At 43.1% G+C, this 26,978-nt stretch overlaps 1 protein-coding gene across 3 annotated transcripts in view; it reads left to right on the top strand.

The window, feature by feature from the left end:
- Window positions 1–26,978, top strand: part of LOC110538664 (transient receptor potential cation channel subfamily M member 4) — a 61,026-nt gene that overhangs the window by 19,623 nt on the left and 14,425 nt on the right. For 2 of the 3 annotated variants that reach the window (XR_016485375.1, XR_016485376.1), the window contains exons 1-15: window positions 4,064–4,897; window positions 5,476–5,653; window positions 7,714–7,778; window positions 7,901–8,140; window positions 8,417–8,519; window positions 8,611–8,729; window positions 9,110–9,409; window positions 9,568–9,669; window positions 12,107–12,235; window positions 13,440–13,569; window positions 14,001–14,146; window positions 14,353–14,465; window positions 18,884–18,985; window positions 19,065–19,344; window positions 26,474–26,589. Coding sequence is in view for 1 of the 3 variants with exons in the window: in XM_036938820.2 (XP_036794715.1) it covers window positions 246–426; window positions 4,728–4,897; window positions 5,476–5,653; window positions 7,714–7,778; window positions 7,901–8,140; window positions 8,417–8,519; window positions 8,611–8,729; window positions 9,110–9,409; window positions 9,568–9,669; window positions 12,107–12,235; window positions 13,440–13,569; window positions 14,001–14,146; window positions 14,353–14,465; window positions 18,884–18,985; window positions 19,065–19,344; window positions 26,474–26,589 (2,474 nt within the window). In the remaining 2 variants the exon portion in view is untranslated. Of the gene's footprint in view, window positions 1–245; window positions 427–4,063; window positions 4,898–5,475; window positions 5,654–7,713; window positions 7,779–7,900; window positions 8,141–8,416; window positions 8,520–8,610; window positions 8,730–9,109; window positions 9,410–9,567; window positions 9,670–12,106; window positions 12,236–13,439; window positions 13,570–14,000; window positions 14,147–14,352; window positions 14,466–18,883; window positions 18,986–19,064; window positions 19,345–26,473; window positions 26,590–26,978 lie in introns of those variants that run through there. The other variant, XM_036938820.2, reaches the window with a different exon arrangement.

Raw genomic sequence — 26,978 nt, 5'->3', positions numbered from 1 at the left:
ATCTACATCAGGTCTGGTTGGGCTGTATGTTGCAGAACGTCTGTCTGGCATTCTATGGAACCATGGTGGGCGGAATGTTCTCACCTGTACTGATATCTCTTCACTTTCGATTAGCTACACCATATAGGCAAAACAAGCAACTAGCAAGCAGCACTTTATGTAGCCTCTTGAGCATCATAACTTTGTGTGGCGATACTCATTGACTCTTCCCCACCCTCTTCTCCTTTTCTCTTCCAATTGGTCAGTTCTTGCGACTGTCATGCGACACCCCACCTCAGATCGTGTACAGTCTGATGACGGCCCACTGGGGGGTGCCCTCCCCCAACCTGGTGGTTTCTGTTGTGGGGAGTGGGGGGTGCGAGAAGGTCAAGCCCTGGGTCAGGGAGGTGCTGAGACAGGGGCTGGTCAAGGCGGCACAGAGCACCGGTGAGACAGACACACACACACACATACACACAAACAGACATACCATGGTGTGCTGTGATTGAGGCTGGTCAGAGCACAGCTGAGGACAACGCCCACTCTGTTTCATCTATTTCTTTACAATATAATTAATTCATACACTCTTAGAAGTAAAGGAGCCTGGAAGAACCTTTTGGGATTCAAAAAATTGCCACACAGAGGGAACCTTTCCAGTTCAAAAAGGTTTATTGAGGAACCCCTGTGTACAGGTTCAAACTGGAACCGTTTTGTAATGGGAGGGGTACAATTAGAATATTTTAAATAATATATTGTAGAGGTGGCAGCCTATTGAAAGATTGGAGGTGTGGCTTATTGGGGCCGTGGCTTTCAGATAGTTATTTTTGGCCACCTGTTTGAATAAATGTCATTATTTGTACACTGAAAATTGACATTTTCCTTAAATGCTTCTTGATGACCCCCATTGGGAGGAGGACCTCCCGTCCTATGATGACGGGATAAGACCCCTCTATGCAGGAGAGGAGATGGGTGATGAGGCGCAAGCCGACAGATCATCTTTCGTCCTTAGCGGGCATTGATAGTGGACGACAAATATTCGCTGCTCGATGTCTGCAAATGGGCAGCGGCCGGCCTCAACATTGAGTGGCCCGAACCCGTGGGGCACTGAGACGCAGAGGGGGACTTTTACGATGGGAGGCATCTCCCCTCTCGTGCTGTCCCAGGCAGCAGCTCTGGTAGCACTTTCTTTGGATAGTCCGTCTGTAGAGGCTCTACAGGCTATCAGTAACATTTCAACTAATCCTAGTTCTAATCCTAACTTTAGCCCTTATCCTAACCTTAAACTTAACCCTTACCCTAATCCGTATTCTATACCTAACCTTAGCAAGCAGTTGCTTATCAACAGTTTGTTGATAGTATGACCATCTGTAGAAAATCCGGAGTATGCAAATAAAGTGTGACCGCAGCTCCTCCCGGCTGTCCCAGCCTACTTGCCGGAACCCAAGCGCTACTGGGTCAATCCCCTTACCTCCAGGGTCCAAACCAGGCATTTTTCCTACATGGAGGTCAAGGACTTGGAGGACCTGGGTATTTGAGCTTTCACTGGCCAGCCACCTCAACCCCAATGCCATCACAGAGCTCAACCTCCGTGCCTCTAGAGGCGCCATCCAATGCTGTGGCCGCGTCATGAATCTTGCGGTGGTAGGAAAGAGAGCCTTGTGCCTCAACCTGTCCGTTCTATCCGACAAGGACAAAGAAGACTTCCTTGAAACTCTAGTAGTGCCTAAGGTACTGTTTGGGCCTTCTGTTGCCACCATGCAGCAGAAGTGCAAACTCTGTAAGAAGGAAAGTCAAGCCTTTAACTTCTGTCTGCCCTGTAGACCCGGAAACTGTGGCAATCCGGGCTAGCCCTCCACCAACCAAGGTGGGGAATGGGGAAGCCCCCAGAGACACAGCATGTGACACTGGGGCAAACGGCCATCCTCCCAGCCACATCCAAGTCCCACCCCTCTGGTCTGTGTCAGACTTATGGGTACGCCCCCTGCGGAAGAGAGGGGCAGTCAACGAGGCATTCGGTTCCTTGCACTGTTCCTTCTTGGGTGGAGCACAGACTCTGTGGTCCACCCAAGGGAGATCACTCTACCTCCGGGTGCCCTCCGTGCCACAGCTCTCCCCTCCACTCGTTTGTTTTCAGCCGAGGCAGGAAGACAAATTGCTTCAAAGCACTGTCACCAGTTCCCAGTGTCACTACACTCTCTTTCACTAAAACACCTGTCACAATCAGGCATCTTGCCAAGGAAACAGAGCAAAAATACAATGCGCCACTGGTGAGCGAGTCAGCCTCCCTGTTGGCTACTCGCCGAGAGAGTAGACAACTGGCGTGCATGTGCAGTCAAGCCTTGAATCCTATCCACAGTTACCAAGGGCTACAGACTGCAGTTTGCAATGAGACCTCCTGCCTTCAACGGCATTCTGGAAAGGTATACCGAAACTTCTGTACTGTTTTTATAATAGAACATGGTACTAGAATTTTTCAAATGTCTCATGTCGTCTACTGATTGAGAGAGTATCAAGTCTCTCTAGCAGCGCTGCCGATGTCCCCTTATAGGGTAAGCGCATCGTGCCTGCTCCACTTAGTCATTGCTAGCACAAGCCTGTCCCAAGGAACCATTGGGGCCCATTGTCGTGTCATTCATCCGCCGCCATCACCTCATGTTTCAGCATGATAATGCACAGTACCATGTCTCAAGGATCTGTACACAATTCCTGGAAGCTGAAAATGTCCCAGTTCTTCCATGGCCTGCATACTCACCAGACATGTCACCCATTGAGCACATTTGGGATGCTCTGGATCGACGTGTACGACCTTGTGTTCCCTCCAATATCCAGCAACTTCTCACAGCCATTGAAGAGGAGTAGGACCACATTCCACAGGCCACAATCAACAACCTGATCAACTGTATACGAAGGAGATGTCGTGCTGCATGAGGCAAATGTTGGTCACACCAGATAGTGACTGGTTTTCTGATCCACACCTCATCTGTGACCAAGACATGCATATCTGTATTCCCAGTCATGTGAAATCAATAGATTAAGGCCTGTTGTGTTTATATGTTTGTTCTGAGTAGTATTTGTCCAGTAGGTTTCCTGAAGGAGAAAGCCCCCTACTTCTATGTCAAAGATAATAAAACAAAAACATGTTTGTAAATACTACAGTTATGTCCCCAAAAACACCACAGTACGTACAGTATAGATGCAGTATAGTATGTTACAGTCTGCAAAAGCTCTACAGTAAAAACTATAGTATACTGTACTAGTCTGTAAAAACAGTACAGTAAATACTATAGTACAGACGGTCCCAAACTTTTTTGGCCCAATGACCCATTTTTATATCTGAAACTTGTCGTGACACCAACCGTGTGAGAAAAAAAAGAAGTTATTAACAGACAATGTTTACTTTTTTATTTTGGCCTATGGCAGTCAATTGAAAAACATTCTAACAGTATTTCTGATTTCTTTTAAAGATGCACTCCAGCTATTTTTTACTTTTAAAAACAACATCCCACTTATAAATACAGTAAGCTAAAAATAAATATATATTTTGAGCTAAATCGTTTTTTTTTTTGGACAAAAGTACAAACTGGAGTTGGCCTGATGGTGCCCTCTGTCATCGGCCTCCCGCTTGCTTGAGGAACAAAAGAGGAGCAATAGAGAACAAACGAGTACCCCCCCCCCCCCCCCCCCACTTGTGCCATGTCAGATTACACCTGGACCACTTTTGGAGATGTGGGTAATAAATTAGCAGGAGACTGGAGTAGGAACTGGAGAGACTAGTTTCTGGTAGACAATGCTATGCTGACTCACATGCGGACTAACATGCATGGTTGGGGCTAAGTGCGGTTTGAACAATGCAGGTGTTAACAATGCTACAGGGACGTAAACAAAGAAGAGACTTTCAAAGGCCTTTTCTCCGACATGTCTCCTAAGTGGATTTACAGGTTTATTGTCTTTCAAAGCAGCATAAGTTTCCCATGTTTCCTCCAACTACAGTGTATGATATACTGTACCATTTTGAAGCTCTGCGTTTCCTCTTCCTCCAGCTGTACTGGTTAGATATTCACAGGACACATGACCACCTCGGCCAGGTTCATTAAATCAAGGTGGGGAAATAAGCAAGTTCAGCCATGAAGCATAATAAAGTTTACAGACACAGCAATGGTAAGAGGCAAACCAGTAGGTCAGATGACAGCTGATCCAGAGAAGGAACAGGATATACTGAACAGTAGTTTCATATAAGTGAGCATTCAAATTCAGTATTTGAAACAACCCTTTCTAGGCCTGATTCCAATACATAATCATTGATTTGACGTCGTCTTTCACTGCCGTTAAATGGACAAATTGACTTTTAAAGGATGGATGCATCTCACATATTTTCAGTGCCCTTATTGTGTCCGTATTTTTTTTAAACTGCATTGTTGGTTAGGGGCTCGTAAGTAAGCATTTCACTGTAAGGACCTGTTGTATTCGGCGCATGTGATTAATAAAATTGGATTTGATTTTAACCAACAGGTTCCTGCTCCTTATCTATATATTGTTTATTGTCTATGATTCTTTGTTGCTTAGTTGGTAAGCATGTGGTGCTTGCTATTCCAAGATTGTGGTTTCAATTCCTGCAGGGATTACATACTCATTCTAAAAATGTATGCACCTATTGTGTCATTAACATTTCTCTCACTTCCCTATCTTCCCCTCCCCCTTCTCTCCCTGCATTTCCCCCTCTTCTCTTTCTCACTCCTTCTCTCTCCCAGGGGCGTGGATAGTGACGGGGGGGCTGAGGGAGGGGGTGGGTCGTTGTGTTGGGGAGGCAGTGCGAGATCATGCTGCTGCGGCTTCCTGTCTCTCCCAGAAGAAAGTCATTGCTGTGGGCGTGGCCCCCTGGGGGCTGGTGCACAACAGAGAGCAGCTAGTTAACACACAGGTACACGCTCAGAGACACAAATACACTTACACACACACACACACACGAATAGACACACATGTCATGACCACAAACACAATGTTCAATGTATACAGAATTAAACATGCACAGACACACACACATAAGGCGGCACAGGAACACACTACTGTACACTGACACTGTATACAAATAAATGAATGTCTTTCACTTTCCTTTATCTCTCCCCTCTTTTCTTCTCACCCTCTCTCACTCAGCCAAGCAAAACCACAGGAAATGTAATTAATAACAAGGACATTGTAATAAACAATGGATGGTAATCACAATGACCTCTCTTTTTATCTCTCCCCTCTTTTCTTCTCACCCTCTCTCACTCAGCCAAGCAAACCACAGGACATTTAATTAGTAACAAGGACATTGTAATACACAATGGATGGTAATCACAATGACCTCTCTTTTTCTCTCTCCCTTCCTTTATTTTCTCTTCCTTGATCTCTCTCCCCCTTCCCTCTCGCTTTACCCTCACTGATCCCCTTCTCTACCCTTGCTCCCACTCCCCTCTCTTTGTCTCTATCTTCTCCCCCCTCTTCCTCCTCTCTCAGGGTAGTTTCCCAGCGCGGTATTATGTCCAGAACGCATCTCGTGACTCGTGCTGCCTGGATAATAACTACCAGGCCTTCCTGCTGGTGGATGATGGGAGTGTAGGCCGGCGGGGAGGGGAAACGGCCTTCAGGTCCATGATGGAAGACTACATCTCCCACCAGCGCACCGGCATCTGGGGTGAGACACAGTACACACCACACACACCACACACATGGCATATAGCCTAGTGGCTAGAGCGATGGACTTGTAACCGAAAGGTTGCAAGATCAAATCCCCAAGTTCTGCCCCTAAACAAGGCTGTTAACCCACTGTTCCTATGACGTCATTGAAAATAAGTTTGTTCTTAAACTGACTTGCCTAGTTAAATAAAGATAAAATAAATACCTACATACTGGTAAGACTAGTCCCCATCTCCTAAAAGTTTATAAAATATATTACAGATGTGCAGGTGAAGTGCAGCATGTTCAAGCTGCCCAATGAAGGTGTACTAAGTTCAGATCACAGTGTGAACTTAAAAAAAACAAAAAAATCAACCATGTTTCTAGTGCACAGATTTCAGCATGCAAGTGTGAGCTTACGGTAAGCCAAAGTTATGCTGTCTATGGAGTGGTCATTATCTGCCATCTAAAGCCCCTATCCTATTCCCACATATTTACAAGTATAAAACTTGATGTAATTCTCGTAACGTTCTAGTAAGAGATTTCACACCCAACGTCCTTTGCGATATGATAAAGCCTATGAAACTCAGTGATGCTTTTGTGTTGGTTATATTCGTTGGGTTATTTATATATTTCAGTTAGAAAGACTAACAATGTTTGACAGTTCATCCAAAGTTGAACTCATCTGGTGAGCAACCAATGGGAGTTTCTATTGTTGACATCATGGCTACACTGTAAAAAAAAAATATATATATATATATATGTTGATTCAACATACAATTGTAAGGCAACCAGCTGCAATAGGATTGTGTTTGCTCAACATTTGGACAATAAGTTACACAATCATTGTCTGAAGATGGTGAATCATCACTGCAGAAACAATAAATATTGGGGAGAGCACATCATTCTGGTGCATGCGCAGGAAGACCATGCTAATCTTCTCTGTATCAACCCAATTTTAATATGTTCCCCGATGGATCGCTCACAGAAGAGAAGAGGAGATTTCCTTGCATTTATACACTGTAAAAAAGCTAACATAACCAACAGTGTTATTCTGTGAGTTGAGTGGACTTCAAATGGACAAGAATTTGAGCTAATAAAGTTTGTTGACTCAACAAACTCTGTTCAAAGTGAGCTGAATTTCAAAAAGTTTGAGTAAAATTACATTCATATTTGCCTTTGGTAGGCATACCACTGTATGTTGGTTCAGCTATGCTGTAGATATGTTGAGCAAACTCACAATCCTATTGCAGCTGTTTCACTACACTCACAATAACATCTGCTAAACACGTGTATGTGACCAATAACATTTCATTTGTTTGCCTTACAATTGTACATTCAATCAAAAAATTTGAAGTGAGTCGAATTTGAACAATCTTGTTGAGTAAAACTAAACTTTGCTCAAAACCATGCCTATTATTGTCATACAGTGTCTCCCAGCATGCTCTATTGCAGGTTGATTTTCAGATATTTTTTTCTTTCAATACCTGTGTTTTTGTATGTACATTGATTGGTTGATTACACAAACATAAAAACAATATCTAAACTAACCCATCTGTTAGTAATTTGACTTTTTGCACCTGTTTCTGAGATGGCTGTTCCAGTTATATGATTTAGGTAGTCTCGATACATTTTCCTTGCCCTGGCAGTCATTCTCAATGCGGGTGATTTCAAAGTGCCAATTGTTGTATAGTCTCACCCTGGCCGGAATTACACATCACATGGCCTGTCTGGTCCAACGGTAAAAGCCACGGGGCACACATGCACAGCCTAGGCTAACACAGTTGGCATGGGTTCAAGTCCACTGCCCTTCTGACTTGCAATCTCTCCTAGTCATGGGAGTTATGAGTATTTTATGTGGGCCACATTATTTTGCTCCATTTAGTATAAGAGCCGCGTCATTTAGCTCCAAATGGCCCCTCATTCAAAATGGATATTATGGATATTCATATGAGTAGTAAATCATGAAACATTCACACATTGACATTAATATGATGGACATTCACAATGACATCTGATCAATGACTCATGACTAAAAATGTCTCCCCACACCCCTTCCCTGTACCTGTTATCTTCCAGATAGTGGCAGTATAGAGATTCCTGTGCTGTGTATGCTCATCTCAGGGGAAGCTGCCATGCTGAAGGTAAGCTATTACAACATCACTATCATCACTTAACTTTACTGTCCATATCCAGAACATTCCCTTCTCCCCCCAAACACTCTCTCCCTCCTTTAAAAAAAAATATTTATCTCTCCCTCCCCCAGAGGGTGGATCTCTCTCTGAGGAAGGCTACTCCATGGCTGGTGTTGAATGGTTCTGGTCCAGCGGCAGACCTTATCTGTGAGATGCTGGATGCCCTGTCAGCTGTGCCGATGAGCTGCACCTCTCCCCCGCCAGAGGGTGAGGGGAGCGAGAGCCCCAGCACGGAGCTGCGCGAAAGGACCCGTGAGAGGGTCAAGAGGCACTTCCCTGCCGAGGCAGACCGGGAGAAGCTTGTGGACAGGGTGCGTGTGGGATGGGTGGGGTGTGTGTGAGTGAGCACTTCATCATACTGCTTATTTATCTTCCTCTCTCCTCCTTTGTTTTTCTATCTCTCTATGTCTCTCTCTCTCCCCTCTGTCTCTCTCTCTCCCCTCTGTCTCTCTCTCTCCCCCCCCTGTCTCTCTCTCCCCCCTCTGTCTCTCTCTCCCCCCTCTGTCTCTCTCTCTCCCCTCTGTCTCTCCCCCCCTGTCTGTCTCTCCCCCCTCTTTCTCTCTCCTTTGTTTTCTTTCTTTCCCCAGGCTCTGAGTATCTATCAGAACAGAGATCTGATCACAGTGTTCCACGGGGAGCAGGACAGTCCTGATGATTTTGACACTGTGCTACTGAAGGCTCTGGTCAGAGGTAGGTGTGCGTGAGTTGTGCTGTCTGTTGACAAATATGTTGAACATGATCCTGGTCAAACTATTCACTCGTTCAATGTAATGTCTGTTAGCCAGTAAACGTGTGTCCAGCGATGCCAGTGGGTACACAGAGGAGCTGAAGCTTGCAGTAGCCTGGAACAGGGTGGACATCGCTAACAGTGAACTCTTCAATGGAGACATCCAATGGAGGGTGAGCTGCTCCTCAGTTTAACTCCATTTATTTTATTTTATGTTATTTAGTTGACAGGGCATTTATTCTATTCAAAACGACAGACAGACTTTACCTTTCCAACTTCTCTGTATCTGATAACATGAGGAACATAAGGGGAACGGCTTCAGAGAGGTTTCATAAGGAACAATACAGAGAAGGTAGGCTGGTGTTGAAGGGAAGGGAAGTTGGAACAATACAGAGAAGGTAGGCTGGTGTTGAAGGGAAGTTGGAAATCAGAACAATTTCCAATTTGTGAAGCGTTCCTTTATTTTCTCACTCGGCAGGATGTTATTGTTTCACTTTTGACAGACAGACAGAGAGAGATATGTTTATAAAAACGCCCTCCCATCCTCCCGTAGTACGAGGACCTGGAGGACTCCATGACGGACGCACTGATCAACAACAAGCCCCAGTTTGTACGTCTCTTCAATGAGAACGGCCTCAACATCCTGGACTACCTGACCTACCAGCGTCTGGAGGGCCTGTACCGCTCGCTGTCCAACAGCTCTCTGGCCTACACGCTTCTCCAGCGACACCTCACAGAGAGGCAGAGCCTGGCCAGATCCCTTCCCACTGTCCCCTGCTCTCCGGACGAGCCTACACCCCTCAAGAGCCCCATATCAGGACCCTCCTCTGCCAAAGAGCTCAGCTTGTATGAGGTGAGGAGGGGTTGCACTTTATTTTATGGTACAGAAATGATTAGGTACAGTATTTATTGAGAATTTATTGAGAAAAACACTCTGTGTAGAGTTGAGGCGCATTTCCTCTAATTTAGGTGTTTTGTTTTCAGTTATATGTGACTCGCCTCTCCCTCCAGGTGTCGCGGCTACTATGGGACATCCTGGGAGATGTGTGTCAGCCCTTCTACTACAGTCCTCTGGGTTTGGACCAGAGCACCAGCACCTGGAGAACACTGAAGGTAATGGCTGCCATAGCTGCGTTCCAAATAGCACTCTATCCCCTATACACTCTCAGAAAAAAAGTTGCTAAGTAGAACCATATAGGGTTCTTTAGCTTGTCTCCATATGGAAACCCTTTTTGGGTATATCTAGAACCATTAAATAAATGGTTCTACCAGGAACCCCTTTTTTCGTCTAAACCCATTGGGCACAGACGTCAGTTCAATATCTATTTTTGATTTACATTTGGTTGCGTTGTCAACTAACTTGAATTCAATGTAAAATCAAGAACAAATGTCACCATGACATTGTATTTAGGTTAGAAGTAAGGTGAAAAAAATACTAAATTCCCTTACCTTGATGACTTTTTGCAAATCCAATCAGTTTTTCCCATTTGATTCAACTTCATCACATAGAATTGTTTTCTTGAAATGATGTGGAAACAGCATTGATTCAACCCCTTTTTGCCCAGTGGGAAGGTCCTTCCTAAAACTATCTATGAAAAGTTCTAACAAGAACCCTTTTATCTTTGAACGGTTCTACCAGCCTTATTATCCTTTAAAATAAACCACCTCTTTTTGAAAATACATTACATGCTGTATATAATGCCTTACTTTTGAGGGCCTATATACCCTAACACAGTGGTCTGAAGCTCCTGGATTACAGGCCACATTAGGCCTGCAAATCACATTATGCTGGCTTGTAAAGTGATGTGTAGTTCCTTTTGGAATTCATAGTGATCTCGTTCTCTGTTTGCCGATAAGAGTAAAACTTTTAAACCGCCGCCGGGCCAAATGGAATACCAGGATGGGTTCTCAGGGCATGCGCAGACTAGCTGACAAGTGTCTTCACTGACATTTTCAATCTCTCTTTGTCCCAGTCTGTAATCCTAACATGTTTCAAGCTGACCACCATTGTCCCTGTTACCAAGAACTCCAAGGTAACCTGCCTAAATGCCTATCGTGCCGTAGCACTCACATCTGTAATTATGAAGTGCTTTGAAAGGCTGGTCATGACACTCGTCAACACCACCATCCCAGAAACCCTGGACCCACTCTAATTTGCATACCTCCTCAAAAGATCCACAGATGACGATATCTCAATTGCACTTCACACTGCTTTCTCCACCTGAACACCGAACACTAGTTCGGTGTTCAACACCATAGTTCCCTTCAAGCTCATCACCAAACTTGGGACCCTGAGACTGAACGCCTCCCTCTGCAACTGGACTTCCTGACAGGCTAGCCCCAGGTGGTAAGGGTAGGCAACAACACCTCCGCCACACTGACCCTCAACATGGGGGCCCCTCAGGGGTGTGTGCTCAGCCCCTTCCTGTACTTCCTGTTACCCCATGACTGTGTGGCCACGCACAATTCCAACACCATCATCAGAGAGTTAGCAGTGTGGTGCCAGGAAAACAGTATCTCCCTCAATGTCCCAAGACCAAAGAGCTGATTGTAGACTACAGGAAATGTAAATTTAAGTGCCTTTGAATAGGGTATGGTAGTAGGTGCCAAGCGCAACAGTCAACAGTTTCCCGCGTGTATCAAGACTGGTCCAACACCCAATGGACATCCAGCCAACTTGACACAACTGTGGGAAGCATTGGAGTCAACATGGGCCAGCATCCCTGTGGAATGATTTTGACACTTTGTAGTCCATGCACAAACAAATTGAGACTGTTCTAAGGGCAAAGGGGGTGCAACTGAATATTAGGAAGGTGTTCATAATGTGTTGTACACTGTTGATATACGCCATACTGTATATACACTCACACACTTTCACACAAACACACACACATCCCCCTCCCCCCACACCTGTGCGCATAGTGATGCCACACACACTTTCACACACACACTTTCACACTCATTATATGCTACTGCTACTCTGTTCTTTATTGACTCTTATTATCTATCCTGATTCCTAGTCCCTTTACCCTGCCTTCATGTACATTTATACCACACATACCTCGTACCCCTGCACAGTGATATGGTACTTGTACTCCCAGTATATAGCTTCATATTTGTGTATTTTATTCCTTGTCTTATTTTTTAAATATTCGTATACATTTTTTTTAAAGCTCGGGAAGATGTCGGGAAGGGCTCATGAGCAAGCATTTCACGGTCAAGTTTATACCCCTTGTATTCTGTGCATGTGGCAAAACATTTGAATAGATTTAAAAAAAAATGTAAAAAAAATCCAAGAGTGTTTAGGGCACTACCAGAGCACATGAATTACAAATGCATCTGTTGTCAATGACAAGGTCCAGTGATGTGTACTAACTAGGCCTACTTACTAGGCCTGTAGACTCCACCAATATAGTTGAATTATCAACGCTGCTACGGTGAACCTACTTTATCACTGGTCATAGAATGTAACTGTGACTGCTGTGCTAACCAGGCTGTATTTACTCTCACCCGATCTGTCTTTATGTACTGTCTCTCTCCCCTCTCTCAGCAAGTGAATAAGTTGTTACAGGGGGATTGTCTGTATAGGGAGCAGCGCTGTGTCCATCCCTGGGCCTCTCTGTTCATCTGGGCTGTGCTGCAGAACCGCAGCGAGATGGCTGTCTACTTCTGGGAGATGGTAATTTATTAATGAATGATTTGATTCAACTTTTATCTGACGAGTTAAGTCAGTTAAGAATGTATGGATCTCTATCCCCTTTTGCTTTGTGACAGATTTTCCATTTAGTTTTGTCATCTTTTTAGAGGGGGCGGGGGGGGGGGGGGTGTTTACAGGAACAAAAACAACCATAGAAATTCATACAAAGATTTCCCAACCTCAGTTCCCACCCCGCCTAGCCCCCCGCCCCCACCAGAAGAAAGCATGCCTCCCTCACCCTTGTGGTTCTTTTAGGAGATTCTGACATTTGAAGTTGGCAGGAGTAAGCGTGGCGGTCAGACTAGCTCATATATCGAATATCTATTTGATTGATTAAAGAAAACAGAGGTGTAGATAATAGTATGAAATTGATTCATGACAATGATTTATGCCTGTTTGACTAGAAAGTGTATGCTTTTGCTTTAGGATTAGGTGCTTGTGTAACAGTACAAGTTTAGACCGTCCCTCGCCCATACCCGGGCGCGAACCAGGGACCTTCTGCACACATCAACAGTCACCCTCGAAGCATCGTTACCCATCGCTCCACAAAAGCCGCGGCCCTTGCAGAGCAAGGGGAACTACTACTTCAAGGTCTCAGAGCAAGTGACGTCACTGATTGAAACGCTATTTAGCGCCCACGCTAACTAAGCTAGCCGTTTCACATCTGTTACACTTGCCAGGCATAAATTAGATTGTAATCAGAGAGTATATGCTGGAGAGCCTTGGTTGCATGTGGATAATAACCCCACTGTGAACAATTCTCCCCTCCCTATCCCCCCCCCCCTCCCCTTCGCTCGAGGGCTGATGGTTATTTCCTCATAATCAATCTCTCAGATAGTAGTGGCCACCTCTTTTTGTTGTCTGGTTTTGAAAGCCACCATGTTACCACAGGTGAATTGTGAACAGACAGAATATGCCAGCTGCAGGAGCAAAATAGACCTGCTATTGTTCCTTGTAATACAGTGAACATCCCACACCTTAATGTGATGATACTGTATGTGTTGACAATTATTTGAAAATAAGTCTGTTAATTCATAGTTTGTTTGCAAAAGAAAGCCACAAGAAAGCCAAGCGTTTCAATGCATGCCCCCGGAACCGGAACTCTGACATGTTAAAACAATCCCCTTTTTCTTTCTCTCTCGCTCTTTCACTTGCTCTTGCTTTCTCTCTTTCTCTCTCTCTCTAGGCAGGGGAGTCTGTCCTCAGTGCTCTGGCAGGCTGTAAGATTCTGAGGGAGCTGTCTAAGCTTGAGAGTGAGACGGCGGCCAAGCTCTCTCTGAAGGAGCTAGCACAGAAGTTTGAGAACTTGGCCAATGGTGAGCGAGCCTTATTCCAAATGTCTAGCTAGTTTGATACTTAATGTGATGGGCTGCTCCCTGACATTCTGATTCCCCAATTAAAGCCTAGACAGTCAAGGTATCCAAGTAATGCCTAGGGGCATTTATCTGTTTTGCACATAAGTGAGCATCTTGTATTTTGTGAGTGAATTTACACCCCATAAAGCCTAGTAGCGACTCCGACTCAGAATGCAAGGGACCACCTGTTTGAAAAGTCTGCTGGAGGGCATCCCAGTCTGGGGCCATTTGCAATGTTTTCACACTCAAGGCCTGTAGGATGAGGATGGAAGCAAACCCATTTGCACCCCTTATTCCTAATGGGAAACCTAATGTGAAAACCTGTGACCCGTTTCCTCTCATTAGACTTGTTCAGTGAGTGTTGAGTATTAACCCTTTAATTGTCTCTCTAGAAGTGTTCAGTGAATGCTATCAGAGCAGTGAGAGTCGCTCTTTCAACCTCCTTATAAGGCAGTCTCTGGTGTGGGGCGAAGCTACCTGTCTGGAGATGGCCACCGCAGCCGATGCCCGCCTCTTCTTCAGTCACGATGGCTTGCAGGTCTGTATTAAACCAGGGGATCAGAGGTCAAGGTGTGTGTGTACGTGTGTGAATCTCTGTGTGAATCTGTGTGTACGTGTGATCTGTATGTTCACATTCATCTTTATAAAACTAACCAGATTTCCAGAGTGTGTGTATTAGAATGTGAAGGGTGGTTAATTGAAGTTTTTCAGGACTAACTCTGCTCCTACCTCTTCCCCTGGCAGTCTCTGCTGTCTCAGATCTGGTGGGGAGACATGGAGACGAGCACAGAAGTCTGGAAACTGATCCTCACCTTCTTCTTACCCCCCCTCATCTACACCAACCTCATAAGCTTCAGGTTAGTGGCTACCTGTCTAAGAATTTCCAATCCATTAAGCATTAAGATATAGAGTGGATTGGCTGCCCACTTTGAACAAATACTACAGTTTACTATAGAATACTACAGTATTTACAATAGAATACTGTAGTAAACTTTACTATACTAACAGAGGATTTGAGCGGTCAGAAATCCCATTTATTGCTTACCGTCCACATTCCCCCGCTTCGCTAAAAACCCTCACCGCTCACAGGAAAAAATAACTACCACTCCAAATTCGCTCCATTCATTCATTTTTATTTAAAAACTTAATTTAACTAACCCCATCTACTGTACTTTTGTGACTATGTACCATTTAGTTTGGAAGTAGCTCTCAACCAAGGGTGTAGGAGCCAGGGAACAGGGGGGACATTTGCTTTGAGTAGTGCCTGACGCTAGTGTGGAAACACATACATTCTAAGGGATTTCAATGGGTCTCCATTCTGATTTGTTTTATACTGTTCAATTAAACTTCAACCAAAAATAATCTAGGCCTTATTTTTGACCAAATGTTACAATTGTGATTTGATTTAGATCAAACCACTTGGATGAACTGCTGGAATCATGGATAAACAAGGTTCTAACGATGAACTTAGTCTTAAGATGCTTTTGATCCAGCCTACAATAACCATGGTAGAGAAAAAGCCCAAATTAAATAAAAATATTTTTTGTAGTAATTGTTATTTTGGTGGTTTCTAATACTTTAAACCCTTTTATTTAATTATAATGTACATATATTTAATGATTACTGAAGGGAAACAGTTAATTTCCATTATGCCCAATGCAATGTGAAGACGCTAGCTCAAACCTCCCATTGTTGCAGCTGACTTGGGCCACTCAAATCAAATACAATTGTATTTGCCACATGCTTCATAAAGAACAGGTGTAGACTAACAGTGAAATGCTTACCTGCGGGCCTTTCCAAACAATGCAGGGAGAAAAAAAAGCACATTTGAGAAATTCTGAAATAATATAATAATAATTTTAACATTAGGAAAAAATTGAAAACTAATAACACGAGGAATAAATACACAATGAGTAACAATAACTTGGCTATACAGACAGTGTACCAGTTCCAAGTGGTTGAGCAGGGGTATGAGCTAATTGAAGTGGATTTTAAGATAACCAGCCTGATTTCATTGATCTGTAGCATGTTTGGACACAAAATAATTAGCAAGCTGGCTATCTAGTAATGCAGCACTATTAAGCTGTCATTTATCATCCATGATGTAGTTATGAACACAAGTTGTCCAAGTTTCATATAGTCAAAAAGTTATGGCACTAACATCTTGTCCATTTCATAATGAGGTTCACACTTCTATTGCCGGTGTAATTTGCTTGCTTTGATCTTTGGTTATTTGCTGTATAGAATAACATGAAAAGTGATCAAAAATATGTAAAAGCATTGGGCAGGTGAAATGTATACCAATACAGTTACACCAATCCACTGCTTTTAGTGAACGAGCGCAAAGGCGAAGAAGGGTTACGGGATTGGGCTCCTGTCATGCTATAGTAGCCTAGCGCACCCAGTTACCGCTTTCTTAGTCATCAATCACCGTTGAAGCTGATGGAGGACTTCTCAGAATAAATGCAATGTTGCTTATTTCATTTAGCTAATTAGTCGCCAGTACAGCATTTTAATGTGCATATAACCTGCCCATTCCCTTCCCCCATATTCCAATTTGTGTAACCCATAAGTAAGAAACCTACACGCCAAGTATAGACAATATTGTGTTCCCTTAAGGTTATAGAAAAGAGCAGAAGCTCTGAACTATCCGTTCAGACCCCAGTCCTACTTAAAGGTTTTGGAAAATGTGCTCTTAGTATTTTGTCCAGTAGGTTTCCTCAACGAGAAAGCCCCCACTTCAATGTCAAAGATAATGAAACAAAAACACTATAGTAAATTCTACAGTTCATTGGAAGAGGAAGTGTAAACTCTAACCTAGTCTATTAGCTAGAAAGGTATCTTGGCGGCGTAGAGAACATTTTTATGTTGTAAATAAAATGTTCTGCAAATCGACTAAATTCATTGAGCTGAGAGAAAATGTTGCAGTTTTTAAACACATTTCCTGCAATAATACACAGTTTGGCATGGAGCTAATGCTGTATTCCTCTGCTCAAACAGAACAAAATCCATGGATATGTATCCTGAATGTTCTGTTCTCCCCGACTGTCTAGCTTTTATTTGATTGTTAAATGCAGTACAGTTCAATAGACACAAACTGTTTTTCCATCCGTAAATTACCACTTAGATGGCCCGCCTAAGAATTTTCTATTCAGAAAAAACCTTGTAATTAATTCCAATGATAGTCATTTTCTCCATATTACAAATACAGTGGGGAGAACAAGTATTTGATACACTGCCAATTTTGCAGGTTTTCCTACTTACAAAGCATGTAGTGGTCTGTAATTTTTATTACAGGTACACTTCAACTGTGAGAGACGGAATCTAAAACAAAAATCCAGATAATCACATTGTATGATTTTTAAGTAATTAATTAGCATTTTATTGCATGACATAAGTATTTGATCACCTACCAACCAGTAAGAATTCCGGCTCTCACAGACCTGTTAGTTTTTCTTTAAGAATCCCTCCTGTTCTCCACTGTATTAACTGCACCTGTTTGAACTTGTTACCTGTATAAAAGACACCTGTCCACACACTCAATCAAACAGACTCCAACCTCACCACAATGACCAAGACCAGAGAGGGTGTAAGGATATCAGGGATAAAGGCAACAACTGTTGGTGCAATTATTAGAAAATGGAAGAAGTTCACGATGACGGTCAATCACCTTCGGTCTGGGGCTCCATGCAAGATCTCACCTCGTGGGGCATCAATGATCATGAGGAAGGTGAGGGATCAGCCCAGAACTACACGGCAGGACCTGGTCAATGACCTGAAGAGAGCTGGGACCACAGTCTCAAAGAAAACTGTTAGTAACACACTACCCCGTCATGGATTAAAATCCTGCAGCGCACGCAAGGTCCCCCTGCTCAAGCCAGCGCATGTCCAGGCCCATCTGAAGTTTGCCAATGACCATCTGGATGATCAAGAGGAGGAATGGGAGAAGGTCATGTGGTCTGATGAGACAAAAATAGAGCTTTTTGGTCTAAACTCCACTCGCTGTGTTTGGAGGAAGAAGGAGGATGAGTACCACCCCAAGAACACCATCCTAACCGTGAAGCATGGAGGTGGAAACATCATTCTTTGGGGATGCTTTTCTGCAAAGGGGACAGGACGACTGCACCGTATTGAGGGGAGGATGGATGGGGCCATGTATCGCAAGATCTTGGCCAACAACCCCCTTCCCTCAGTAAGAGCATTGAAGATGGGTCGTGGCTGGGTCTTCCAGCATGACAACAACCCGAAACACACAGCCAGGGCAACTAAGGAGTGGCTCCGTAAGAAGCATCTCAAGGTCCTGGAGTGGCCTAGCCAGTCTCCAGACCTGAACCCAATAGAAAATCTTTGGAGGGAGCTGAAAGTCTGTATTGCCCAGCGACAGCCCCGAAACCTGAAGGATCTGGAGAAGGTCTGTATGGAGGAGTGGGTCAAAATCCCTCCTGCAGTGTGTGCAAACCTGGTCAAGAACTACAGGAAACGAATGATCTCTGTAATTGCAAACAAAGGTTTCTATAACAGATATTAAGTTTTGCTTTTCTGATGTATCAATTACTTACGTCATGCAATAAAATGCAAATTAATTACTTCAAAATCATACAATGTGATTTTCTGGATTTTTGTTTTAGATTCCGTCTCTCACAGTTGAAGTGTACCTATGATAAAAAAATACAGACCTCTACATGCTTTGTAAGTAGGAACATTTGCAAAATCGGCACTGTATCAAACACTTGTTCTCCCCACTGTATATGTATCTACTTCCCCAGAGTTGGATGTTACAGGACTAGCTAGCATGCTAACTGTTCCTGTAGACATCCAGTCACACACTAGTTAGCATTGGCTGGTGAAACTACATCTAACTTTCTTCATACTGGACAGAGACATTCCATTTTTATCCACGGTGGTATTCTGTTACAGCTAGCGATGTTCATAAAAAAACATTTTCAAATGGAATTTGGAATTTGAAATTTCTTTATTTCCCCGGACCCCTGCAGTACGTCCACGGACCCCAGTTTGAAAACCCCTGCAGTATACAGTCTGCAATGACAATAACTATAGTAATACTAAAGTATTTACACTATAGTAAACTATAGTAATTTTTCATGTGGTTGGTGGTGAAGGGAAATAAAGTTTCCAATATGTAAAGCATTCCTTATTTTCCTCATAGGGTGTGAATTTGAGAAATGAGGCTGGTGGTGAAGGAAAGTTTCCTCTGCGCAAAGTCTGTCTGTCGGTTTATCAGCTCTCTCTATCTCTACCTTTCTCTCTTTCTCAGGGAACCTGAGGAAGAGGGGAAGACTGAGCAGGTGCCGCATGGTCAAGACACAGACAGTCTGGACGGAGTCGATGCCACCATGTTCTCCCTCACCGACATGATGTAAACGCACACACGCATGCACGCTCGCACGCATGAATGCACACACAAAAAGTAATTATTCTAATTATTGTCCTCTCAGGGATGAGGATGCTGAGGAATATGCGGCTGTAAGGGTCAATCTGAAAGGTGCCCCCCCCTCCAATCCTAAGAGGCCGTTCATACTGCTACGCTGGAGAGAGTTCTGGTTCGCGCCCGTCACAGCGTTTCTAGGCAACGTGCTGATGTACTTCCTGTTCCTCAGCCTGTTTGCTTACGTCCTATTGTTGGACTTCAAGCCCCCGCCCCCTCACGGCCCGTCCACCTTAGAGTTTGTTCTCTACTTCTGGGTCTTCACCCTGGTCTGTGAGGAGTTTCGACAGGTAGGACGCATCGCATGTACACACACACACACACACACACACACACACACACACACACACAAAACATATACATATACATATACATATATATAGTCAGTTCAAAAATGATTGGCACCATTGATAAATATCGAACTCTATTGTATGCTCAAAAGTTTTTTTACAATTATATTATTTTACACTCGCCACATACGCTGCTGCTACTGTTTCTCATACATACGCTGCTGCTACTGTTTCTCATACATACACTGCTGCTACTGTTTCTCATACATACACTGCTGCTACTGTTTCTCATACATACACTGCTGCTACTGTTTCTCATACATACGCTGCTGCTACTGTTTCTCATACATACACTGCTGCTACTGTTTCTCATACATACACTGCTGCTACTGTTTCTCATACATACGCTGCTGCTACTGTTTCTCATACATACACTGCTGCTACTGTTTCTCATACATACGCTGCTGCTACTGTTTCTCATACATACGCTGCTGCTACTGTTTCTCATACATACGCTGCTGCTACTGTTTCTCATACATACGCTGCTGCTACTGTTTCTCATACATACACTGCTGCTACTGTTTCTCATACATACGCTGCTGCTACTGTTTCTCATACATACACTGCTGCTACTGTTTCACATACATACGCTGCTGCTACTGTTTCACATACATACGCTGCTGCTACTGTTTCTCATACATACACTGCTGCTACTGTTTCACATACATACACTGCTGCTACTGTTTCTCATACATACACTGCTGCTACTGTTTCTCATACATACACTGCTGCTACTGTTTCTCATACATACGCTGCTGCTACTGTTTCTCATACATACACTGCTGCTACTGTTTCTCATACATACGCTGCTGCTACTGTTTCTCATACATACACTGCTGCTACTGTTTCTCATACATACGCTGCTGCTACTGTTTCTCATACATACACTGCTGCTACTGTTTCTCATACATACACTGCTGCTACTGTTTCTCATACATACGCTGCTGCTACTGTTTCTCATACATACACTGCTGCTACTGTTTCTCATACATACGCTGCTGCTACTGTTTCTCATACATACACTGCTGCTACTGTTTCTCATACATACACTGCTGCTACTGTTTCTCATACATACACTGCTGCTACTGTTTCTCATACATACACTGCTGCTACTGTTTCTCATACATACACTGCTGCTACTGTTTCTCATACATACACTGCTGCTACTGTTTCTCATACATACACTGCTGCTACTGTTTCTCATACATACACTGCTGCTACTGTTTCTCATACATACACTGCTGCTACTGTTTCTCATACATACACTGCTGCTACTGTTTCTCATACATACACTGCTGCTACTGTTTCTCATACATACACTGCTGCTACTGTTTCTCATACATACACTGCTGCTACTGTTTCTCATACATACACTGCTGCTACTGTTTCTCATACATACACTGCTGCTACTGTTTCTCATACATACACTGCTGCTACTGTTTCACATACATACACTGCTGCTACTGTTTCACATACATACACTGCTGCTACTGTTTCTCATACATACACTGCTGCTGCTACTGTTTCACATACATACACTGCTGCTACTGTTTCTCATACATACGCTGCTGCTACTGTTTCTCATACATACACTGCTGCTGCTACTGTTTCACATACATACACTGCTGCTACTGTTTCACATACATACACTGCTGCTACTGTTTCACATACATACACTGCTGCTACTGTTTCACATACATACACTGCTGCTGCTACTGTTTCACATACATACACTGCTGCTACTGTTTCTCATACATACGCTGCTGCTACTGTTTCTCATACATACGCTGCTGCTACTGTTTCTCATACATACGCTGCTGCTACTGTTTCACATACATACACTGCTGCTACTGTTTCTCATACATACGCTGCTGCTACTGTTTCTCATACATACGCTGCTGCTACTGTTTCACATACATACACTGCTGCTGCTACTGTTTCACATACATACACTGCTGCTACTGTTTCTCATACATACGCTGCTGCTACTGTTTCTCATACATACGCTGCTGCTACTGTTTCTCATACATACGCTGCTGCTGCTACTGTTTCACATACATACACTGCTGCTGCTACTGTTTCACATACATACACTGCTGCTGCTACTGTTTCTCATACATACACTGCTGCTGCTACTGTTTCACATACATACACTGCTGCTGCTACTGTTTCTCATACATACGCTGCTGCTACTGTTTCTCATACATACGCTGCTGCTACTGTTTCACATACATACACTGCTGCTGCTACTGTTTCACATACATACACTGCTGCTGCTACTGTTTCACATACATACACTGCTGCTACTGTTTCTCATACATACACTGCTGCTACTGTTTCTCATACATACACTGCTGCTACTGTTTCACATACATACGCTGCTGCTACTGTTTCTCATACATACGCTGCTGCTACTGTTTCTCATACATACGCTGCTGCTACTGTTTCTCATACATACGCTGCTGCTACTGTTTCTCATACATACACTGCTGCTACTGATTCTCATACATACACTGCTGCTACTGTTTCTCATACATACGCTGCTGCTACTGTTTCTCATACATACACTGCTGCTACTGTTTCTCATACATACACTGCTGCTACTGTTTCACATACATACGCTGCTGCTACTGTTTCTCATACATACGCTGCTGCTACTGTTTCTCATACATACACTGCTGCTGCTACTGTTTCACATACATACGCTGCTGCTGCTACTGTTTCTCATACATACACTGCTGCTGCTACTGTTTCTCATACATACACTGCTGCTGCTACTGTTTCACATACATACGCTGCTGCTGCTACTGTTTCACATACATACACTGCTGCTGCTACTGTTTCACATACATACGCTGCTGCTACTGTTTCTCATACATACACTGCTGCTGCTACTGTTTCTCATACATACGCTGCTGCTACTGTTTCTCATACATACACTGCTGCTACTGTTTCTCATACATACACTGCTGCTACTGTTTCTCATACATACGCTGCTGCTACTGTTTCTCATACATACACTGCTGCTACTGTTTCTCATACATACACTGCTGCTACTGTTTCACATACATACGCTGCTGCTACTGTTTCTCATACATACGCTGCTGCTACTGTTTCTCATACATACACTGCTGCTGCTACTGTTTCTCATACATACGCTGCTGCTACTGTTTCTCATACATACACTGCTGCTGCTACTGTTTCTCATACATACACTGCTGCTACTGTTTCACATACATACGCTGCTGCTACTGTTTCTCATACATACACTGCTGCTGCTACTGTTTCTCATACATACGCTGCTGCTACTGTTTCACATACATACGCTGCTGCTACTGTTTCTCATACATACACTGCTGCTGCTACTGTTTCTCATACATACGCTGCTGCTACTGTTTCTCATACATACACTGCTGCTACTGTTTCTCATACATACACTGCTGCTACTGTTTCTCATACATACGCTGCTGCTACTGTTTCTCATACATACGCTGCTGCTACTGTTTCTCATACATACGCTGCTGCTACTGTTTCTCATACATACACTGCTGCTGCTACTGTTTCACATACATACACTGCTGCTGCTACTGTTTCTCATACATACGCTGCTGCTACTGTTTCTCATACATACACTGCTGCTGCTACTGTTTCTCATACATACACTGCTGCTACTGTTTCTCATACATACGCTGCTGCTACTGTTTCTCATACATACACTGCTGCTGCTACTGTTTCTCATACATACACTGCTGCTGCTACTGTTTCACATACATACGCTGCTGCTACTGTTTCACATACATACGCTGCTGCTACTGTTTCTCATACATACACTGCTGCTACTGTTTCACATACATACACTGCTGCTACTGTTTCTCATACATACACTGCTGCTACTGTTTCTCATACATACACTGCTGCTACTGTTTCTCATACATACACTGCTGCTACTGTTTCTCATACATACACTGCTGCTACTGTTTCTCATACATACGCTGCTGCTACTGTTTCTCATACATACACTGCTGCTACTGATTCTCATACATACGCTGCTGCTACTGTTTCTCATACATACGCTGCTGCTACTGTTTCTCATACATACGCTGCTGCTACTGTTTCTCATACATACACTGCTGCTACTGTCTATTATCTGTCCTTTGCCTAGTCACTTCACCCCTACCGATATGTACATATCTACCTCAGTTACCTCGTACCCCTGCACATCAACTCGGTACTCCCTGTACTGTATCATGATATTTTTGTTATTGTTATTTTTACTCATTATTGTTATTTGTTATTCACTCTGGATTGATTCCTCGTGTCAGTATTTAATTCTTCTTCTTTTTTTCTTGATCTTTAACTCCGCATTGTTGGAAAAGGACCCATAAGTAAGCGTTTCACTGTTAGTCTACACCTGTTGTTTATGAAGCATGTGACAAATAACATTTGATTTGAAAGAAGGATGCATATGCAGAACCTACTGTAAAATATGGTGGTGGATCTTTTATGTTATGGGGCTGTTTTGCTTCTACTGGTCCTGGTTCCCTTAAGTTCCACGGCATCATAAAAAGTCTGCCAAGTACCAGGATATTGTAGCTAAAAACATGGTTGCCTCTGCCAGGAGGCTGAAACTTGACCGTAAGGGGATCTTCCATCAAGACAATGCATTTATCAAAATTCCACAAAGAAATGGTTAATTTGCCACAAAATCAACGTTTTGCAGCTGACATCGGTCTCTGGACAAACCTGTGGTTTGAATTGAAGAGGGCAGTCGTTATACAAAGACCAAAGGATATCAAAGTTCTGGAAAGATTCTGTATGGAAGATGGATCCCTCTCAATGTGTTCTCCAATCTCATAAAACATTATGGAAAAAGGCTAAGTGCCATTATCCTTGCAGCGGGGGGTGCACAAAGTATTGAAAACAGGGACCCTAGCCAATCATTTTTACAGGTTCTTTGTGAGATTTTGTTGTATTACTTGTTAAAGGTGCAATACGGGATTTTTTTGTTGTCAAATTTTTGCATTGTAATTTCAGAAAATGTCTATTAAATACTGTATCTGCTGCTAATAGCGGAATGATAGTGTTTCACAGTATTACTTATCTGCAAGTGTTGTGATCGGCTGTGATATTTGCCTATTCATATCTCCCACCAGAGTGGCATCTGTTGTCAAACTGGGAAAGCTGTTCCGACTTTGTGGCTGTGTTATCTAGTGGAAATCATTGTACCATCTATATCGCTGTGAAATATATTTTCAATAAGACAAAATATAGTTTTTACAGCTGTTTGAAGCTGGTGGACCAAAAGGGGTACAATAAGTCGAGGCTGAGTGTGTGCGTGGTGGTGAGTGTGCGTGGTGGTGAGTGTGCGTGGTGGTGAGTGTGTGCGTGGTGGTGGTGTGTGTGTGGTGGTGAGTGTGTGTGTGTGCGTGGTGGTGAGTGTGTGTATGTGTCTTCAGCAATTTTTTGGGGCCTTTCTCAGAAACCGCCTGTCATGTACGTTCCCCAGTGATGCACTGGGCCGTCCGCACCACCCTCTGTAGGGCCTTCTGATCGAGGTTGGTGCAGTTGCCATGCAAGTGATACAACCAGTCAGGATGCTCTCGATGGTGCAGCTATAAAAGGATCTGAGGGGCCATGCCAAATTGTTTCAGCCTCCTGCTGTGTTGAGAAGACCATGTTAAGTCCTCAGTGATGTGGACACCGAGGAACTTGAATCGCTCTTCCTCTTGCTCTCACACTCTCTACAGTGCCGTGAAAAAGTATTTGCCCCCTTTCATATTTTCTGTATTTTTCATAATGAATGTTATCAGATCTTCAACCAAAACCTAAAATGAGATAAAGTGAACCTGAGTTTACAAATAACAACAAAACTTGAATCATATTTCATTTATTTAATTAACAAAGTTATGCAACACCCAATTCCCCTACGTGAAAAAGTAATTGCCCCCTTACTCTCAATAACTGGTTGTGCCACCTTTAATGGCTGCAACCAAATGCTTCCTGTGGTTGTTGATCATCGCTGTGGAGGAATTTTGGCCCATTCTTGCATGTAGAATGTCTTTAGCGCAGCAACATTTGTGTTTTTTCAAGCAAGAACTGCTTGTTTCTAGTCCTGACAAAACATCTCAATTGGGATTAGGTCTGGACTTTGACTAAGCCATTCCAAAACTTCAAATGTGTTTCTTTTTAACCATTTTCATGTAGACTTGATTGCGTGTTTTGGATCATTGTCTTGCTGCATGACCCAGCTGCACTTCAGCTCACAGACGGATGACCTGACATTCTCCTATAGAATTCTCTGATACTGAGTGTAATTCATGGTTCCTTCTATTAAGGCAAGTTGTCCAGGTCCTGGGGCAGCAAAGCATTCCCTAACCATCACACTACCACCACCATGCTTGACCGTTGGTATGAGGTTATTACTGTGGAATGGCCAGACCTAATCCCAATTGTGTCAGGACTTGAAGAGAGCAGTTCATGCTTGAAAACCCACAAATGTCGCTGAGTTCAAATCAAATGTATTTGTCACATACACATGGTTAGCAGATGTTAATGCGAGTGTAGCGAAATGCTTGTGCTTCTAGTTCCGACAATGCAGTAATAACCAACCAAGTTGAAGCAGTTCTGCATGGAAGAGTGGGCCAAAATTCCTTCCTCTTTTTTTTCTCGACGTGAGCGATCGATCAACAACTACAGAAAGCGTTTGGTTGGAGTTATTGCAGCTAAATGTGGCACAACCAGTTATTGAGTGTAAGGGGGCAATTACTTTTACACACAGTTTGCTAACTTTGTTTATGAAACACATTTTATAAGTATGTAATTGTTGTGTTATTTGTTCACTCAGGTTCCCTTGATCTAATATTAGCTTTTGGTTGAATGTTCAACATCCAAAATATGCAAAAGTGAAGAAAATTTGAAAGGAGGCAAATACCTTTTCTTAGCACTCTATGTGTGTATATATAGCTCAATATGTATTTTTTGGTCATCTTTATTAAGGCTGCCATTAATTTTGGAGATAAAAATAATTGTTATTGCTCTCTCCCTCCCTTTCTGTCCTTCTCTCTATCAGACATTCTTCAGGGGCAGCACTACTTTATATCAGAGGATGAAGCTCTACATCCAGGACATGTGGAATAAGTGTGACATCACAGCTATCTCACTCTTTGCACTGGGCATGTGCTGCAGGTGTGTGTTTTTACGTATGTGCACGTGTTTGTGTCTGTGTCGATGTAAACAGCTTTTTAACATTTCTAATATTCGTTTTTTTTCTATCACTTTGGCACCTTTTCCAGATGTAAGTGGTATATTTTTCAAAACTCTGGTACGTACAAAACTCTAAGCTGATAACACTTGTAATTCTCCCTGTCTTATGTTCAGAACCTTTGATTGAGCATTCATTAGGGTTTCACACATCTTTCACACCTGAGTCATTCATGCAAAATCAAAGTTTTGTCTGTGAAATACCATGAAAACAAAGTTTATCAGTTTATAGGCTCACCATTTAGTAATTTTAACTACCATTTAATCCAATAGCAAAAAATACAAGATAAACATTTCAAAACGGTTATTTTTGA

This window comes from Oncorhynchus mykiss, chromosome 12 (genome assembly GCF_057628025.1).
Source record: "Oncorhynchus mykiss isolate SJ-2025 chromosome 12, ASM5762802v1, whole genome shotgun sequence".
NCBI lineage: Eukaryota > Metazoa > Chordata > Actinopteri > Salmoniformes > Salmonidae > Oncorhynchus > Oncorhynchus mykiss.
The sequence above is the reverse complement of the archived record's forward strand: the minus strand, read 5'-3'. Positions and strand labels throughout refer to the sequence as shown.